At 56.1% G+C, this 18871-nt stretch overlaps 2 protein-coding genes across 2 annotated transcripts in view; one reads left to right on the forward strand and one right to left on the reverse strand.

The window, feature by feature from the left end:
* Positions 1-4471: 4471 nt before the first annotated feature.
* On the reverse strand, positions 4472-13445 carry ZNF467 (zinc finger protein 467). The gene is made up of 5 exons (XM_059729420.1): positions 13204-13445; positions 11296-11411; positions 10593-10706; positions 9892-9996; positions 4472-8413 (listed from the first exon to the last, which is right to left on the reverse strand). Exons 2-5 carry the CDS (start codon positions 11327-11329, stop codon positions 6987-6989), a joined length of 1680 nt encoding a protein of 559 aa, XP_059585403.1. The 5' UTR covers positions 11330-11411; positions 13204-13445; the 3' UTR covers positions 4472-6986.
* An 82-nt stretch (positions 13446-13527) lies between these two features.
* The window catches only part of LOC109285107 (SCO-spondin), a 61366-nt gene continuing 56022 nt past the window's right edge, over positions 13528-18871 (forward strand). The window contains exons 1-2 of the mRNA XM_059729438.1: positions 13528-14215; positions 18673-18792. Coding sequence (XP_059585421.1) covers positions 18683-18792 — 110 coding nt within the window. The 5' untranslated portion in view covers positions 13528-14215; positions 18673-18682. The remainder of the gene's footprint in view (positions 14216-18672; positions 18793-18871) is intronic.

Raw genomic sequence — 18871 nt, forward strand, 5'->3', positions numbered from 1 at the left:
GAACAGGTGTTAACTAGTATCTGCAAGGCAGGTAACAAGGAAAGAAAGAGGGAAAGCTCCGCTCCCTCCTCCCTACACAAACCCCTTTCTTTACACAAAGATCAAAGAGGATTTACTGGTTCACAGTATCAGGGGAAAGTGCAGGGCCCTCTTTGTGCCTGAGCGAAGGTGTGTGTGGATTTTAGGTAGTAGGAATGCTTTGCCATTTCTGTATCCCTGCCAGCTTTGTTATATTTCACAATTTTAGACATTTTGGGCACTTGCAAACCCCAGTGCAATCAGTATAATTATCTGCTAGTGAAAACACCTGTGCACAAGGCACACTGTGCAGATCTCACACCTATGTGCACCACTGTATGTGTTCAGGTGCGGGGTGATCGTGGTTATTTCAGAAAAAGCTAAACTAAAAATCCAGGTGTGCTGCTACACATATAGGTAAACGTATGTGCACACGTCCTGGACTGCACAGTCTGCCAGCATCCACCCTGCTATTGCAATTAATTTATACAAAGCACACTTACAGCCTACCTTAAAAGGAACTCGAACAATGCAAAGCGGATTAAGACACCCATGTAGGAAACAAAATGCCGGCAAAAGCTGAGCCCATTTTTCACTTTTGCCCCTCTGCCAATGATGCCTGCCTGCTACATTAAGCTAGCTATGTTTTCAGAATTTAAGATACCAACCCCAACATGTCAGTTTGTAAAGATAAATAAATTATTCAACTTACATACAACAAATCAGACAATGTTAGAACATAAAGGAAGTCTACATTTTGGGATTTAGGAAGGCAGTCCTCACAAACAGAATAGGCATCTTAATTTCAGCAAATCTAAAAGGATGTATTGGTAACTTCTTGAACACATTTAGCAAAATACTAATGAGAAATGTCATGAAACGTGCACATGGAGTGAATGCCCTTTTAAAAATTAACTTAAAAAACAGAGACCAAGGATAACACCAAGGCTCACTCTGGATTTTAAGGAAAACTTTGACAGCTGTCTGCAATCTGCATTGAGTGAGAAACTGGTCTCTATTGTCTGTTTGTTGTTATGCTTTAGCTTGGAAAAGAAGAGCTTGTCATATAGATGCTCTGCACAAGCTCAGAGGGCATATGTTTCCCCTTTGATTTTCCTGTTTCTCTAATGACTTTTTCCTGGGTGTCTGGCATAGTAAGCGAGCAAATAACGTTTGCACGGGTGTCAGGGGCAGCGGGCAAACATACCAGATCAACACTGCAAGCTCACTCACTTCAAAATGGGCTAAAAATACTCCTGTAACCAGCAAGCTTATCTTCATTTGCTAATGATAGATTATAGCAGAATCCCAAGGCCTGTATTGCACACTGCAAGAAGAGGAACCACTGAACACAACACCTAAAAGCATGACAGCAGGCAGAAACATAAGGGGCCCTGTGCAGTTACCCCCTGGAAAACCTTTTAAATCCAGCTAATTTGATGGACCAAAGAGCCCCGTGATATAAATCGGAATGTATCAGCCCCATTTTTGGCACTGGTTTATATAGTTCCCCCCAAAATAATAGGATTTTTTTTTTTTCATTTTGGCATTGTATCTAAATGGCTTCAAAGAATTCATATTTTATAAAGCTTTAGACTGTCTTGAGCCTGTTATATGAAAACTGTAACTCCTAGCAGCCCAATCCCGCCTCTCAGAAGTATGTTGGCTTTTATGAAAAGGTGAAGAAGTTGAAGGAAATAAAAACGGATGATACTGAGTTTTTTAAAAGTCCCTGAAGGTTAAAAAATACTGCAATGCCTCTTGTTAAAAATACTGCAATGCTTATTAAAAATACTGCAATGACCCCTGTCTTAACTTATTCTTTTTACTGTCAGCAGGAGGCTGCTAAGGTTGCCCATGTCAAGGCTAAATAGTAAGAGTTATCCTCTTGAATCAGACCATGTAATGCATGTCCATCCATTCCATACTGGATTTGTCCATCCCATACCCATGTCCATACTGTCCTGAGCGTCTCCCTCCCGTCTACTTCCTTCCATCACACGAGAGTCACTTGGCTTTAAAAGGCAGTGTTAAAACCAAGGTGATGGGACAAGAGGCCTGGCTTGAGGGAAGCTCTGACAATATTCTGCAACCCTTTTTTAAAATGATTTGTTAGTGAAACTATTCAGCAACCCTTCCCTTTCCGTCGTCCTGTTGTACCACTTGCAGATGCTAGGACTTGTAAGACAGACACGAACACAATTGGCAAGGGCACTGGGAGCTTGGCCATCCACCCCAGGGCCAGCAAGCTATCCCAGGCTGGAACAATAAACAGGAACAAAAATTCTTCATCAGTGTTTTGCACCTTCCCTCCAGAGTCTGTGCGGTGCCCAGGGCTTGCCCCTGCGACCCTTTGGGCCTGCCCAGAAGACCTTTCTTCTTGTTCAGTCCCTGCTGCTTGGTGGGGACGTGCTGGTCCTCTCAGCCCCAGCCCAGAACAGAGGTCTGAGGAGGTTTTGCTTCATGTTGAGGGCTGGGTTTGGCTACCACTGAGACAAGTAGCAGAGCCCTGGAGAGGCAAGGCTCACTCGGTCCCTCCCTGGTCTCTAAAGCACGGGGAACAGCATCTGGATTGTCCTTTCCAGCAGGCAGCGGGAGACGTCCCGTCCGCTCCTGCACTAGGCAAAACCCCAGACACCCATGCAGAGAAGCCTCTCAATGCGCCGCGCGCTGTAGGGAGGCTCTTGGCATCTTAGTCTGCAGAAGAGAAGACCGAGGGGGATTGAATAGCCGCCTTCACCTCCCTGCCGGGGGGCTGCAAAGAGGATGGAGCTGGGCTGGTCTCAGTGGGGGCAGATGACAGAACAAGGAGCAATGGGCTCAAGCTGCAGCAAGGCAAGTTGAGGTTGGATACTAGGGAAAAATGTCTCATTAGGAGGGTGGTGAAGCACTGGAATGGGTTTACCTAGAGAGGTGGTGCAGTCTCCATCCTTGGAGGTGTTTAAGACCCAGCTGGACAAAGCCCTGGCTGGGATGATGTAGCTGGGGCTGGTCCTGCTTGGAGCAGGGGGTTGGACTAGATGGGACCTCCTGAGCTCCCTTCCACCCTCATTTTTTATGATTCTAGTATAATTTCCAGCATCATTCAGCCTTTACGCTACCCTAAATACCTTGAGTTTTGGTGTCAATTATCTCTGCTAAGCCTCTCTCCCCATTAGCACACCCTGGACTTCCTTATATGCTAAACCTGAGCATGGGTCTGTAGAATAGGTTGGATTATTTTCCAATGCTGCTGCCTCCTTTCTCACTAAAGGATATAGCCAGAGGCCTCCTGGACAGATAATGAGGTTTCAGCATCCTTTCCCTTTGGTTTAGAGCAGAAACAGTAATTCTGTATTGCGCAAAGACTTTGTTTTGCTCGGACCCTGAACTAAAAGCTTCTCTGGGACATAGTTTAATTCCTGCCACAAATCCTGGAGGGGGAGGAGGGGGGTTGCTGTGAGTTGCAGCAATGTTTTTGGGATTAGCCAAATTGCACCACATTTCTGTGGGCTATCAGTTCTTCCGTTTCATGACAGTGTGGACATGCTCCAAACCAAGACAGCCGCAGTCAAGTACAATACTGCGTGCATGTAATCACAACTAGTCACCCATAGTTAACAGGCTTTCTATTCTCTGCATCTCAGGACCATAGACATTTTCTTTCCTATTCAGAGAAGTAAATCTGGACTGAGTTTATGTGGTGCTTAGAAGTGACTGGAAGGAAACAGACTCGGTGCCACTGCCACCATGAAGGCTTTTATACTGGGTGCTGAGAAAAAAGGATATTCTTGATTTCAGATCCCCCCACCCTCCTTTGAGTGGGGTCTATCTAGGGACCTGTAGCATGAGGATTTGCTATAGCATGGCTGTGTGCAGGGGGAAAGGGCCAAAAGCAAAGTCTGGGCCCATAGCAGGGGGTCAGGTGTCACCCCATAGTGGTGTCTCACTCATCTGCCACTGGGCTGGACTGGTTTTTGGGTCCAACCAAGCTGGGGAGAGAAATGCATCTGCTGAGGGTAGCCAGCATCTCCAAGGAGGGGATAAATCTGGAGCCAAGGTTTGAAGCCAGACTCTGGTCAGAAACAAACCCAAATCCAAGGAACGTTTCCTCAAATTGAAGCCGTCATCTGCTCTGCTTCGACTCAGCAGGTAAGTGGCACAAGTCAGGGTGTTTTCCCCACCAAAAACCCTGTGAAGTCCAAGTTTGATGCCCCTTTTGTGCGGCTCATATTTCAATAATCTCCCACCCAAGTGCAGCTCTCGCCTGGCCCATGGGCTGCCATCTCCCTTTCTTCATCATGCTTTGCTCTTGCAACGGGGACACCAGCTTAGGGCCAGGCTGGGTCCTGCTGGGTCTGGTGCAACGGCCCCACCAGATCTCATGAATCTGTATGGACGCATCCCTCCCAGAGGCCTGATCCCATTTGTCCTCGGCCAAGGAGAAAACGAAGCCCACGCAAAACCAGCGGCATCCATATATCATCCTTTATTTCTGTCACAGTGCGGCTGACACCTCAAACCGGGATCGGGGCCCTGCTGTGCCAATAGGACCAGGATGGGGCTCTGCCTCAAAAGGCCAAAGCATCATAGAAAATGAGGGTTGGAAAGGACCTCAAGAGGTCAACTCCCTGCTCAAGGAAGGACCGACCTGATGCATGACACCATCCCAGCTCCATTGCTGGCACGACTCCCCCAGCCCATCTGCCCCCACGGTGTTCAGACAGCAGCTCCCCGGGGCAGAGACTGCGGCCAAGTGAACTCAGGGTCAGCCAGGCTTTCCTGCACCATCGAGACATCCTGAGTAAGGGGCAGGGAAGAGGGAGAAGCCAATGCAATTGGCACGAGCTTGCAGGTGGAAAGGGCCCAGCCGCTCCGGATGGCTCTGCTGAGGTTCTTAGCTGGGGTGCTGCAGAGGTCCTTTGAAGGGTGCCGCACAACATCTGCACCGTTAGGTGTGCAATCCCCTGATTCACAAGACAAACCCAGAGGCTTCACATAGGCATTCAGAGCACCACAGCCATCCTGGGCTTGCTGAATTCATTGCAACATAAAAGATTTTGCATTAAAAATCTGTGATTTTTCCATAGTCAAAAAAAAAAAAGGGAAGCTAGTTTTTGCAGGGGGGGCTGCTAGATTAAAACAAAAATTATGAAGGGGGTGCCTGGGGTCTACAAAAAGTGGAGAACCACTACTCCAATCTCTGGTCTGGGAAAGACGAGGCCTCTGCCCCCTTCCCAGCACCTTTGGGGGGACAAAAAGCTTACAGAGCAGGAGTTTGCTGCAGATGTGCAGGACAGATGGGAGAAGGGGGGTGAGGAACTGATACAAGGCTACAGAGCAGGGTACGTACAGGGTCGGGGAAGGCAGAATTAATGAATGCAGGGCTGATGGGGTATCTGACTGATTGGGTGCTGAGCAGATACAGGGTCAGGATTAACAGGTGATTGTCCTTTTCGAATGAAGCCCAAAGACAACGGTTCCCTGCAGATCTGTGGGTTTTTAGGTAGAATTGTATTTCAGGGCTTCTGGTACCCGAGTGTTAGCAGGCACGAAGGGCATTTGTGAACATGCCCTTTCTAGTCCCGACTTCCCCGTCTGTAAAATGGGGTTAATTAGTGACCGCCAATGCAGCTGATGAGGGGAACGGAGCGGGGCTCTGGAGACATGAAGTGTTCATGCAACGTCAGGGCTCAAGGCCAGATTCTGCTCTACCCATTGAGCAGCTGACCTGGGTCTATGTCCACCCTATGCACTGGGCACCCCGACTTAGGTGTCTATTCCAGCCCTGAAAATCTGCGAGCGCGTCCGCTTTTGTAACGCACCGTCCTCTGACCCTTCACAGCAAGAACCCACCCACCTTTTGCATCAGCTGCTTTGGTGGACTCGAGCGGGCTGGAAGAGGATCACACGCAGGCACCTAACAGTGCAAACAGCATCTGACCTTTAGCGGGGTCCTTTGTCCAGCCAAGGAGAACAGTGACGACTTCGTTACACAGGGCTTGGCTATCGTCCTGACCGCCCCATCCTGGAGGTCTCTTCAGACACCCCCAAGCCGTACGTGAGGGTGGAAACACCCAGGAAACATGGCACTGACAAGGCTACGGGCTTAGAGAGCGACATGGACATTCAGATGTGGAGAGAGCATGCTCCCCTCCCATTCAGATCATGACTGTAGGTCCCTTCATGTGCCGCTTCTGGGGTGCAGAACAGTGACTCCCCGACACAGGGTCTGTCCTCCTCTCTGGGGTCCTATAAATCGGCTTGAACAGGAGACAGGCTAGAGCAGGATTTGCAGGGTCCGTGGCTAAGGCATGGAGAACCCAGCTAAGAAATGTCCTGCTAACCTGATCTGCAGCATGATTTGCTACAGCAGTTTGGCTCTAGGGTTGCACTGCTCTCCCCATCTAGGTACAACCACACTTAGCAAGGGTCCACGGACGGGTTCTCGCTCCATCCCCTGCTTGACCAGCTGCCCTGTAGGTTTTTTAAGGCTTCATTTTGCAGCTGATGATTTTGTGACATCTCTCAGGTTGGGGTTTCATGTCCTTAGCTGGCTGGAAGCTCCTCTCAAGTAACTTCCCTGCATCAGGCGGCGTGGAGTAGATACCGGGCTGTGATAACATGTCCGTGTCTTACCTGCTTGTGGGTCTGAGCCGGCTTCACGTGGCTCTCTTTGTCCATGCTCAGTCTATAGCCAGGGTGTTGCGTGCTTCTGGGCAGATTTGCAATGTAATCACACGGATCATACCGGAACGGAGCTGGGATGGAGGGCCCGGGCAGAGCAGCGCATGCAGGAAGAGCAGGTTGCAGAGCCCAGCTGATGATACAGGCGATACAGCTGGAAAGGAAGGGGACCAACAGGGTTGCAATAAGAGGGAGGTCTGCAGGTCACCATCCCATACGGGCGTCCAGGGCTGGGCTAGCAGAAGTGGGGGGCTATGAGTCCTGGCATGGTGGAGGGGCTGCGGGCACGGCTGGCCAATTCCTCAGAGGTGGGCTGCGGGCTGGGCCAGCGGATCCGGCAGGGCCCCCCAGCCACCACCGCCGCCGTCCCTCGGCAGGGGCCTGGAGTGGGTGCGCTCGTGGCGGAGGAGGTGGGTCTTGCGGCTGAAGCTCTTCCCGCACTGGGTGCAGATGTAAGGCCGCAGCCCCGTGTGCACGGCCTGGTGGCGCGCCAGGTTGGTCTTGGAGCTGAAGTGCTTGCCGCACTGGGCGCAGCCATGCGGGCGCATGCCGGTGTGCACGGCCTGGTGCCGCACCAGGTGGGACTTCCGGCTGAAGCCGCGGCCGCACTGCTCGCAGGCGTGTGGGCGCTGCTCGGCGTGGGCCTTGGCGTGGGCCATGAGGTTGGGGCGGGAGCTGAAGCAGCGGCCACACTGTGAGCAAGTGTAGGGGCGCTCGCCCGTGTGCACACGGCGGTGCCGCACCAGGTGCTGGGGGTGGGCGAAGCCGCGGCCGCAATCGGGGCAGGTGAAGGGGCGCTCGCCGGTGTGGCTGCGTTGGTGGATGGTGAGGTTGGGCTTGTGGCTGAAGCTCTTCTCGCAGTAGGCACAGGCGTAGGGCTTGAGCCCCATGTGGCCCCGCAGGTGGGCCGTCAGGTGCCGCTTGTCGCTGAAGCCGCGCCCGCACTCGGCGCACACGAACGGCCGCCCCTCTGCGTGCAGCCGCTGGTGCGACGTCAGGTTCTTCTTCCAGCCGAAGCTCTTCCCGCACTGCTGGCACGTGAAGGGCTTCGGCCCCACCGCGGGAGCCACTGTGGCTGCCTCCACGTCTGGCTCCACCTTCGGCGGACACGGGGCGTCCGGCTCCCCCGGCGCCGCGTGCAGCTGCTGGTGCCGCGCCAGGTGCTGCTTGTGGGTGAAGCGGCGCCCGCAGCAGTCGCAGGGGAAGGGGCGCTCGCCGGTGTGCACGCGCTGGTGCCGCAGCAGGTGGGTCTTCTTGCGGAAGCACCTCCCGCAGTGGTCGCAGGGAAAGGGGCGTTCGCCTGTGTGCACGCGCTGGTGCGAGCCCAGGTGGATCTTCTGGCTGAAGCGGCGCCCGCAGCGGTCGCAAGGGTAGGGGCGCTCGCCCGTGTGCACACGCTGGTGCCGGGTCAGGTGTGCCTTCTTGCCGAAGCCCTTGCCGCACTGTGCGCAGGGGAAGGGGCGTGGGCTGCCGTCCCCGAAGCGCCGCTCGTGGGCCGGGTAGCCGTACGGCGTCTCGCTCGGCAGCTGCCACGGCGGCAGAGCCAAGCCAGGCAGGTCACTGTAGCTGGTGTACTCCTCCTCTTCCGGCTTGCACGTGCTCAGGTAGCTCTGATCCGTCTGTGGCGGCTGGAAGCCACCCTGCAGCTGCCCTGACAGCAGCGCCTCGGCATTGGGGGGCGTGGGCCATTCGTCCTCCTCCACCTTCACCTTCCTGACGAGCCAGTCGCCTGCGGGGTCGGGGGAGAGGCAGACAGAGAGGTGGGATGCGTGAGGAGAGCAGTGAGGAGGACCTGCTACCATGGTGGTTCTTCACCTTATTGCACCCCGTTTTTGGACTAAGGAGAAATATTGGGACATTGGTGCTCAGTCTCTTCCCCAGGCACTGCCTGGTCCGTCTGCAGGCCAGATCTGGCCAGGATCTTGATCGGGTGCCCAAGGTGGGCACAACCCCATCTGGCCATGCGGGGGGAGAGCTGCAGACCAGGTCAGATCCAGCCACGCAGGCAGAGGGGGCATGGGAATTTAGCAGAGGGGGAGGGAGGGTGGCAGCATTACAATCCTACAGTCAGAGACGACGAGGGTTGAAGGGACCTCGGGAGGTCACATCTAGCCCAACCCTTGCTCAAAGCAAGACCAGCCCCAGATACATCATCCCAGCCAAGGCTTTTCTAGCTGGGTCTTAAACATCTCCAAGGATGGACAGTCCACCACCTCTCTGGGGAGCCTCTTCCAGTGCTTTACCACTCTCCTAGTGAGAATTTTTTTCCTAATATCCAACCTCAACTTCCCTTGACGCAGCTTGAGCCCATTGCTCCTTGTCCTGCCATCTGCCCCCACTAAGATCAGCCCAGCTCCATCCTCTTTGCAGCCCCCCTGCAAGGAGGTGAAGGCTGCTATTCAATCCCCCTCGGTCTTCTCGTCTCCAGACTAAATCAACCCATTTCCCTCAGTCTCTCCTCACCAGTCCTGTCTCACAGCCCCCAACCATTTTCATTGCCCTCCGCTGGACTCTCTCCAACATGTCCACATCCTTTCTGCAGTGGGGACCCACAGCTGGACACAGGACTCCAGATGTGGCCTCCCCAGTGCTGAATAGGGGGGAAGAATCACTGCCTCGATCTGCTGGCAATGTTAACCACCTTGCTGCCAAATTACCCAACCCACAGGCCAGAGGCCACGGCTCGGCAGGCTGCATTCAGCTGGACTTGAGCAATTCTTCTACAGAAGAAGTTCAGAGACCGTGGCAGGACAGAAGAGCTGTGAGCCCCTGAAGGCCTATTTGAATCTCTGGGTTGAACTTACAGACCACATGCAGGTGTTTGCAGACCTCACAGCACAGACCCCTGTGGTTCCCCTGAAAGGATCTTGCAACGCCCTGGTTGGGAATCGCTGCATTTTCATCACAGACACCAGCTAGAAACCCCGCAGCTCTGGCCCCTCTGCTAGCAAAGGACAATGATGACGGGGTGCAGCAACATGGGTATGGGGGTGGGTGGGTCATGTAAGGGCCACAGCCCACCAGGCATGGGCTCCGTGGGTGGAAAGAAGCAGCCCCTTTAACCATCTGCAAGGAGGGGCTAGGGCTAAATGGGCCATGGAGGCTGAGCTTGCATTTCCCCACCAAACAGAGATGTCGGTGGAGATGCAGGCAAGCTGGCTCCAGCGCCTCTGCCCACATTTGGTTGGTGGAAGGGGAGGGTCTCACCTGAGCAGCCATTTCCCTCTTCTGGACCCCTCTGTTGCCCACCACGCTGCTGCTGCTGCTCTTGCTCCCCCAGTGGAAAAACCTCAGGCTTGGGGACAACGGACCCTGTCCAAAGGAAAAGAGGGAATAAAGCCCAGGCTTTCCCCAGACTTCAGGAAGCATCTCAACCAGATGGACACCTGTCTGCGTGTCCATCTGTCTATCCCGGTTTTTATCTGTGGTATCGGGGCAGCAAACCGTGTGAACCAGGAGATTTCCAGCTGCCCGCAGCTGCCGCAGAATCAGGCAGCGGGAGAAGCAACCTCTCTGGCACTCGGGACCCAAGCTGTGATGGTGTTTTTGGTCAACACCAGTACATCTAACTCCCTGCAGACCCCTGAGCCCCCAGGTCCAGGGACCAGGCTGCTGCTTTCTGTGCTACTGTCAGCTCTCCAGCGAGTGCATTTGCAGCCTGTGGGGTGGAGGAGGGGTCCTGTCCCCGGGGGAAAAGGATGCATCTGCCTGGCCAAGCATAGCTGAGGCCAAATCTCCCAGGCAGCCGCTGCTGCTGGGAGGGGAGATCCAGTTTGGCAACAGAGCAAGGACCATGCTGCAGTTCATCGCACCGATGGCAGGCTGGGACCTGACTCCGGGCATTTCCCAGACCTCCCCGCTCCACCCTGGGCATCGCCCCAAGACACGAGCCCTGCAATCTCACTGACCTGGGTTGACGCAGCCTGGGGCCTCCTGTTCCTCAGCCTGCCCCTGGGCTTGGACACACGGCTCTTCAGCGTGTTCGATCTGGGGGACCAACTCTGGCTTGGTGTTGGGGGACCCTGAGCAACACAGAGACTGGCCCTGATGCACATGCATGCTGCCCTGCTGCCTCTGCCTGCATGTGCTGGGGGGGGGCAACAGCAGTACAGACAGCACCCCGGTCCTCCAAGGTGCTCCTGTGCTGGCCTCCCTCCCTCCAAGGGGACTTTGTGCCTGCTGAGCTAATGCTCCCCCAGGACGGTGCCATGCTCTGGTCTAGGAGAGACGCTCTCTGCCCGGGACCCAGACCAAAGGCCTGTCTGTTGCAAGGCAGGTCACATCAGGGTGCTAATTTCCTTGCCTGGGCCAGATTCCCACTCAAGTCCCCCCATGCACCCCCCTCCCACCTCCCCAAATGCCAGCCAAAGCAGCGGGGCTTTGTGGCTGCACAGAAGCTGCCGTGACCCATCCCAGTGCAAGGCGCTGCCTCAGCCCAGATGTGCTGTCACCTGGAATGGGCAGGGCTTGTTCTCCGAGATGGTGGACCCTCAATTCCCTGGGGGGCTTAGGTGGAGACGGCGCTGGGTGACAGCCCCCAGGGCTTGGGGCGCACAGACACAGGCACCATCAGCATGGGGGTACATGCAGGAGGAGAGGACAGTGCTTTACCCAGGGCCATCAGGACATCGTAATTCTCCCGCATGGCGAGGCTGTATTGCTCCCACGAATCTTTGCCGCGGCTCGGAGAGGAAACAGGCTGCCACGTCCTCACGCCTCGCTGGGACCTGCAACAACGAGCATCACGGTGCTAAGAACAAGCCGGGGCTGAGCCGCAGCAGCGCGGTCCTGAGGACCCCAGGAACATCCCGCGGGGTGATCTGGGATCGTCGCAGATCCCTGCACTCCCCAGGGAGCTGCAGCCCAGTGCTGCGGCACCCCAGCACGAGGTCCACAATGGCTCAGACTCTGAAAGTGAGCTGCACCATCAGCAGCCTCGTGCGAGCAATGCTGGGGTTTAGCTCCATTTGGTTCAGGGCTCGTTTTTGAGCGTGCTATAGGATTTTGTGTGCACCAGCCAGGATGTCACAGCCTACTGGGGTGCCTTGAGATCCTTTCGAGGGTGCCACGGGGTGTCACACAACATTATCACTGTGAGGTGTGCGTATTTTTCTGTAATCAAAAAACTAATGGGAACTAAGAGCTGGCTTTTCCCGAGGGGGCCTGGGGTCTATCGAGGAGCATTTTAATAGGTACAGATGTGATGGGAGTGCTCGGTAGGAAGTTGCCAGGAGGTTTTGGCAGCCAGGCAGGGCACAGCCAAGACCTGGAAAGAGGTGGGACAAGATGGTGGGGGAAGCACACTGGTCGGATGTTTCTGCCAATGGAGCTAACACTGGTGGGTTTGAAAGTGCCATCTTTAGGTTTCAGAGTCAACACCCCTGAAACAGCCTGACGAATGGGATGACATGCACCTCCCAGGCCTACTGGCTTGGCCAAGGAAACTGTGGGCTGATGCCCATGAGAAACCTCTGGATGCCCCCTTAATCAGAGAGGTTCCTAATGAGGGAACAACTCAATACAAAGGACAAATAACAAGAAAACAGGAGAAGTCGCCGGTCCTAACAAGGGAGCTGCAAGGGGACACAGAGCAGGGCACTTGCTGCCCCCAAATGAGGTGAGGGAGCCGATGGACACCGCTCAGGGCTTGTCTGGCCAGAGCCAGGAGTCTGCCTGGAAAGTCCCAGGACTTGGTGGAGCTAGGGACATAAAAGGTGCAGGAGTGCATATAAGGTGCAGGGGAGTGCATAATGTGTGGGGAGCGCATATACACTGTGGGGTGTGCATATAAAGTGCGGGGAGCGCGTACAAGCTGTGGGGTGTACATATAAGCTGTGGGGGTGTGCATATAAAGTGCAGGATGAGCATATAAGGTGTGGGGTGCGCATATAAAGTGCGGAGGGATGCATATAAAGCGCAGGGGTGCACATAAGTTGTGGGGTGCACATATAAAGTGCAGGGACATGCAAATAAGTTGTGGGGTGTGCATATAAAGTGCAGGGGTGCACATATAAGCTGTGGGGTGCACATATAAAGTGCAGGGACATGCACATAAGCTGTGGGGTGTGCATATAAAGTGCAGGGGCATGCCTATAGGGTGCAGGGGTGCACATATGGAGTGCAGGGTGCGGGTGCCGCAGGCAGAGCCCCGCAGGTCCCGGGGAGGTGCTGGGGGCCCCAGCCCGGGGCTCCCCCACCCCAGGGGCAGCACGCCCTGCCTCCCGCCCCATCCCCCAAGCCCTGCCCCTTCCCCTCCCCCTGCTCCATGCCTTCCTCTTCCTGCGCGCCGCCCCCAGCCCCCTCCCCGCAGCCTGCCGCCCCCGCCCGCGCAGTCCCCGCCCCATGCACCCGCCCTGGCCCCCCGCCCCCCCCGTGCACCCCTGCATGCACCCCCGTGCACCCCTTGCAAAGGCGCCGAGCGGCGGCGGAGCACCCCGGGGGTGCGGGGCCGACCCCCCGCCCTGGCCCGCCCGCGCCCGCGCCCCCCGGCCATCCCCGCGGCCTCGGGCCGGGCCCTACCTGCGCGGCCGGGGCGCGGGCGGCGCGCGCCCTCGCTGCACCGCCGGGCTGGCCCCGCCTGCCCGACACCCGAGCCGGGGGCGGGGAGAGCCCCTGCGGGGTGGGGCTGGTGCTCCGGGCTTCCCCGGCCCCTGCAGCTCGGGGGAGGCGGGCGGGGGTCCGCATGCTGCTCGCAGGGAGACCCGAGCGCGGACACCTCCCGGGGTCCGGCAGTGGCCGGGGTTGCCCCGGGTGGGACCTCCCGGGTGAAACCCTCCTGGCCTGGGAGCGATTTGCAGCAGAAGGGACAGGGCGAGGAGCAAGCGGGGCTGAGGTCGGGTATTAGGGAAACTTTCTCTCGGGGAGGGCGGGGAGCACGGGAGCGCTGGTGCAAACTCTCTCCATCCGTGGAGGTGTCGCTCAACAAAGCCTTGGCTGGCATGATGTATTTGGAGCAGGGGGTTGGTCTAGATGTGACCTCCTGAGGTCCTCGGTTTCTAGGATTTTCATTGCACTTATTACACTGTTTACTACAAGCAATCCTGGGACTTCCGACACAAGCGGTTCCTGAAAACCGGATCTTAAGTTGAAACATTGTAACTCGGAACCAATGTGCTCATAAGAAACAATGTTATAAATGATACCCGATACCCTATTTTCACCAAAAATACCCCAGAATTTTGTACTCGATCAATTATAGATGAGTAATATAGCTACAATAATGTATTTATATTGTAAATAGCAATCATACTGATTTGGAAGAACTTCTCTGAGGTGGCTTTGCTGGATTTTTTGAAAGGACTTTTTGGAGGGTTCTTGGCTGGAGTCGTCTCAGGAGTCTCCGCTGCAGGTTTTTTCTGGAGTCCTGTCTGCTTTCTTAAAGAAAGTGTCCAAGGAAATTTGGACAGCTGTTCTCCAGGGAGATGAGCCACGCCGCGAACTACTTTGCTGGCGTGGCGTCGCATCGGATCAAGCATTGTAAAGCCGAAATGGAGGTCAGAAAGTTGAAACGGGATGTCCATTTATAAAAGTTGTAAGTGCAAAACCTTGTAACTCAAAATATTGTAAGTCAAGGACTGCCGGTATACCATTGGGTTCCAATGCCCGGAGTTGAAAATGGAGCGAAAACCAAAAGCTGAAGCTTTCTGAGCTACATCTTTTGTCTGCTGAGGGCTGCCGGGAGTTTTAAAGGGTTGGGAACACGGGAGGGCTCGGTGCCTCTCTACTTGGCACAGGTCAGGCCGCATCTCCAGGGCAGCTCCGCATTTGAAAAAGGACATGGAGAAGTTGGAGAGGGCCCAGAGGCAGGTAATCGAGGTGATGAAGGGCTTGGAAAGCAGGCACATGAGGAGAGGAGCTGGGCAGGTTCAGGTGGCAGGAAAGGTGCTGCAGAGGGGACCTGAGAGCAGTCTGTGAGTCCGTCGGGCTGCTGGGGAGAAGAGGGAAAGCTCCTGGTCTCTCCTGCTGTAGGGAGGAGCACGCGGCCCAATGGTTCGAAGTTGCAGCAAAGTCCATTTAGATCGCACATGAGGGCCAACTTCTTCACTGTTGCAGGCAGTGGAAGAGATGCCAAGGAAGGGGGACTCTCCATCCCTGGAGGGGTTCAAGGAGAGGCTGGTGGGGGATGATCTAGGTGCAGCATGCCTGTGTTTTGCTATGGGGATTTCCCAGTCTACTGGGCTGGGCTGTGTTGGTTGCCCCCCTTCCCTTCTGCTCCATGTATCAGGGTTTTTTTAAGGCACTGGGTGTAGCCCAGGTTGGGGATGGGACTGGGCTGTGCCAATGCTCCTCTGGTACCAACCCTGCAGGGTCCTGGCTGGAGGGTCCTCAGGCTCAGCCTGACATTGCAGTGGGGCAGGAGGGGATTTCCCCCTTGCTCAGACTGGTCCACACTGTGGGGTTTTGCCTTCCTCTGCAGCAGGGGTCTTTGGAGCCTTGCTTGGGGTCTTTGGAGCATGTCAACCCTCTTTGCACCAGCAGGATGTTGGTGGCCATGGCCCTCCTGCTTTCTTGGGGGTGAGGGCAATACCTGGGGCTGTCAGGGGTGACTGTCATGTGGCTCCAAGGTCAGACACGGGTTCCTCTGGGCTGGTTTAGATGGGGCTGATCCTGCCTCGGGCTGGGCTTGGACTAGATGGGACCTCTGGAGCTGCCTTCTGGTCTCATGAGTCTAACCACGGCTTTAGCCTGGTGCTAGGAGCTGACAACTTTCTTCCCTGTCTGCTCTGTGATGAGACCCTCCTCTGCTTCCTGGCCCCACAAGACAGTTTCTCAGCCATGTTCCTTGATTTCTCAAATGCAACAGAAAACATCTGGGTGTCCCAACCCCACTTTACCCCTATCTCCCTGCCGGTGTTTGGGCTTCTCCACTCCCACCCGTCTGAGATCCCTGATCTGAACTTTGTTGAGAACTTGCTGTGGCTTTGCTTGTGTCGCTGACCCACCTGGCCGCGGGGATGGATTCGGTGAGGATGAGCGCCCGGTGCTGCATGTAGGATGGAGCAATACCATGCACCGATGCAGGCTGCCATAGGGCAGGGAAGGCCCTGTGTGTCCTAGTGCACCCAGGCCGAATGAGTCAACGGTGTGAAATCACTGCCAAAATGGGCTAGACTTTCTCTGTGTCACAAAGAAACAAAAGGCTTACATTGCAGCAAGGTTTAGAAAGAGCTCTTTAACTCGGAAGGCCGAGCAGATACCTAGAGAGGATGCAGAGGCTCCATCCTGGAGGGTTTTTAAGAGGCTAGATGGATGCTTGGAAAAGATGATGCAGACGGGGTGGATGCTGCCTGGACCGAGGGGTTGGATTTGTGACCTCCCGGGGGCCCTGCCAGCCTGACTTGTCTGTGATTTTTCTGAACGAGCTCCAGGGCTGGCTCTGGTAGAGCCAGGAGATGTAGTGAGCTGTGTTAGTCAAGCAGAAGGAGGTTGAAGTTGTGTCTCCTCCTTTCACAGCATCAGATGAATTGACCTTTAGTGTATTATGCACTATGTATCTCTAATTGAGTTAGTCTAGAAGGTGCAACTCTACCCTGCTTTTAGACAGAGCCTCCAGACCTGCCCCTGGTAGTGGGCCCTGGATGAGAGGTACAAACCCTCTCCAGAAAACAGGCCTTGGCCCCTCTCTGGGGGAGCAAAGAGCTTGTGTTGTAACCCTGAAGGATTAAGCAGCTAGCTTAAAAGGCCACAGGCAAGCCGTTAGTAGCAGTGTTTCTTTTCCTCTTATCATGTAACGTGACCCCGTCCGGGCCATGGGCCAGGCTAGCGCTGGATGAAAGGCCCTGCCCCAGAGGTGCCATCTGGGCTGCGGTCGGGGACCCTGCCGAAGGAGTCTGTTGCCCCAAAAGTAAGGTGCTGGCAGGGGGGCAGAGGTGCTGCCCCTGGGATGAGCCTGGACTGCACGGAGCAGTTGTGCATCAGAGCGCTGAAATTGTGAGGCTGGCCCCGTTGTCATGATACTCGGGTGTAGTCCTGGACCGCTTCCTCCCACCCCCAATCCCCAGTGTGTGTGTGCAAGAGAGAGCGCACCAGTGTTGCAGTTTCATAGCAAGATGCCCCGTTCTCCTCAAATTCAATGCACATCATGCCCTCCTAGCCTTCACCCTGTCCCAGTCCCAGCACCACAACACACCTACCCCCAAAATGCATGCACCCCCTTCTCCCCTGGGCTCCTTCTGCATCTGCTGAGCTCTCACCCTGTCCTGGGGCTAGGGGAAGGGGCTGCTCCAGGACAGCCAGGCTCTGACAGCAGAGCTGGAGGTGACAACCAGGCTCAGGCAGATGCAGCAAGGCCACGAATGGTGGACAGCCCTGGATGCACGGGACCTGGGAACTGCAGGCTGGTCCTGCAGCTGCTCTGCAGCTTGCATGCATGTGAGACTGACTTGGAAGGCCAGGTTTTCCACTGGGGGAATTGGTCTGGATGGGGCAGGGGTTGCAATGCTCTGCAAGGAGACGGGCCTGCTCGTCTTCCCCTGCCCTGCCAGCCTGACCCCCTCGCGGAGCCGGGAGCATGCAGGCGGGGCTGGGGGCTGTGACCCCGGGCATTCCTAGAGGGGATGAGCCCGCGTCCAGGACGTGAGGATAAGGCAGATCCGTGTCAGTGACGGGGAAGCCGGTGGGGAGCCGGAGCTCATGGACGTGGATGCAGGCACGGCCCAGGGCTGCATCCTAGTTACACGCCTGTCTGTGCAGAGCTGGCAAACATCCTGCAGAGCCCCTGTCCATGCTCAGCATGGCTTCCCCTCGGAAAAAGGGGGCAGAGAGGTCTCTCCTGGCAGCCTTCATGGCCCTGATTGTACCCCGGGGTATTATCCTCCAGGGATCTCTGGATACTGTGAGGCAATGAGGTGGTTTTCGGCCCAAGGGGTTTTACTGACCTGGCAGGGGAGATGCCATCTCCATGGCCTTGAATGCCAAAGCCTTGCCCTGCCACCTGCCTGTGTGCTGGAGATGCCTCCGGTGCGCCTGTATCTCCCTGCCTGCAGATTTGGGGGTGCTGCCCCAAGCTCTCCCTCACTCAGCCCCAGCCAGTCCTCCTCTCTGCTCCCCCGCTCCCCTGCCCCGTGGCATTCCTGCCTGTCCGTGAGCTCCAGGCTGATCAGACTTGCCTGGCCCGGACTGAAATCCAGCAGAGACATGCCGGATACGGGATGCTGAGCTGGAGTCAGGCCAGCTCATCCTCCAAAATGCATCCTGAGCTGTACAGGCTGGAAGCAGAGCTCTGCCCCCCTGCAAGTGCTGGGAGGAGGTGGGGGGCTGGCAGCTGGTGGAGGGGGTTTCCATCTGAGTGGGCAGAGCAAATACAAAGTGAGGCAGCTGTGGTTCGCAGGGGATTCTCCAATCCAGGGCTCCTCAGATGTCTCGGGGCCCAGCTAATCCTGCGGGATATAAAGTCTTCCCTCCAGGGCTTGCCGCGGTCCCAGTGCTACTGGGGTGGAGCAATCAGCAATGCAGCCCTAGGTGCCAGGGGCTGGGGGAAGGCAGACCCAGGCACCGCCGGCTAGAGCACTCGGGTAAGAGGGTTTGGTGCCAGGGCCTCATGGCACATTGAAATGGGGCACCCTTGTGAGCACTGAGCCCGTGTCCCCAAGATCCCCTCCCAGCAGCCTGCTCTGGCCCGGGGAGTCAAGCCAGTGGGTGGTTGGGCACAGGTACCATTGCAGAGGGTGGGTTCTCCATTGCATGGGGTGAGCTGTAGGATGTGTCCCCATTGCCGAGGACAGGGATGTGAGGTGGGGAGATCAGGGATCACCTGGTCCAGGGGCTTTGGAGGAAGGTGACACCGCCCTGGAGCAGCCAGATATGCCAGACCCTGCCCATGGCAGGAGCTGCTTCCTACCCCGCAGCCCAGGCTGTCTTGAGTGCTGCTGCTGGAGGGGTTTGGGAAGCGGTGAGCAATGCAGAGAGACCATGAGCCCCACCATCACCGCAACCAAGCTGAGGGCTTGGCCCAGGGGAGTTCTGCCACGTGCCTCTCTCTCCCCGCAGGGCTCTGGAGATGGCGGGGTTGGGAATGAGGAGCCCAGTGCAGCTTTGCTCACACCCCAGGGTCCGGGTGGGCTTCCTGGCCTGGCTCTCCATATGGATGACAGCAGCATCATCTAATGGGTAAGTCCCCACATCCAGCCACATTGGGAATGGCTGCCCGGGGTCCTCCATGTGCTTTGATCCCTGCTGCGCCCCTCAC

This window comes from Alligator mississippiensis, chromosome 5, assembly GCF_030867095.1.
Source record: "Alligator mississippiensis isolate rAllMis1 chromosome 5, rAllMis1, whole genome shotgun sequence".
NCBI classification, from domain to species: Eukaryota; Metazoa; Chordata; order Crocodylia; family Alligatoridae; genus Alligator; species Alligator mississippiensis.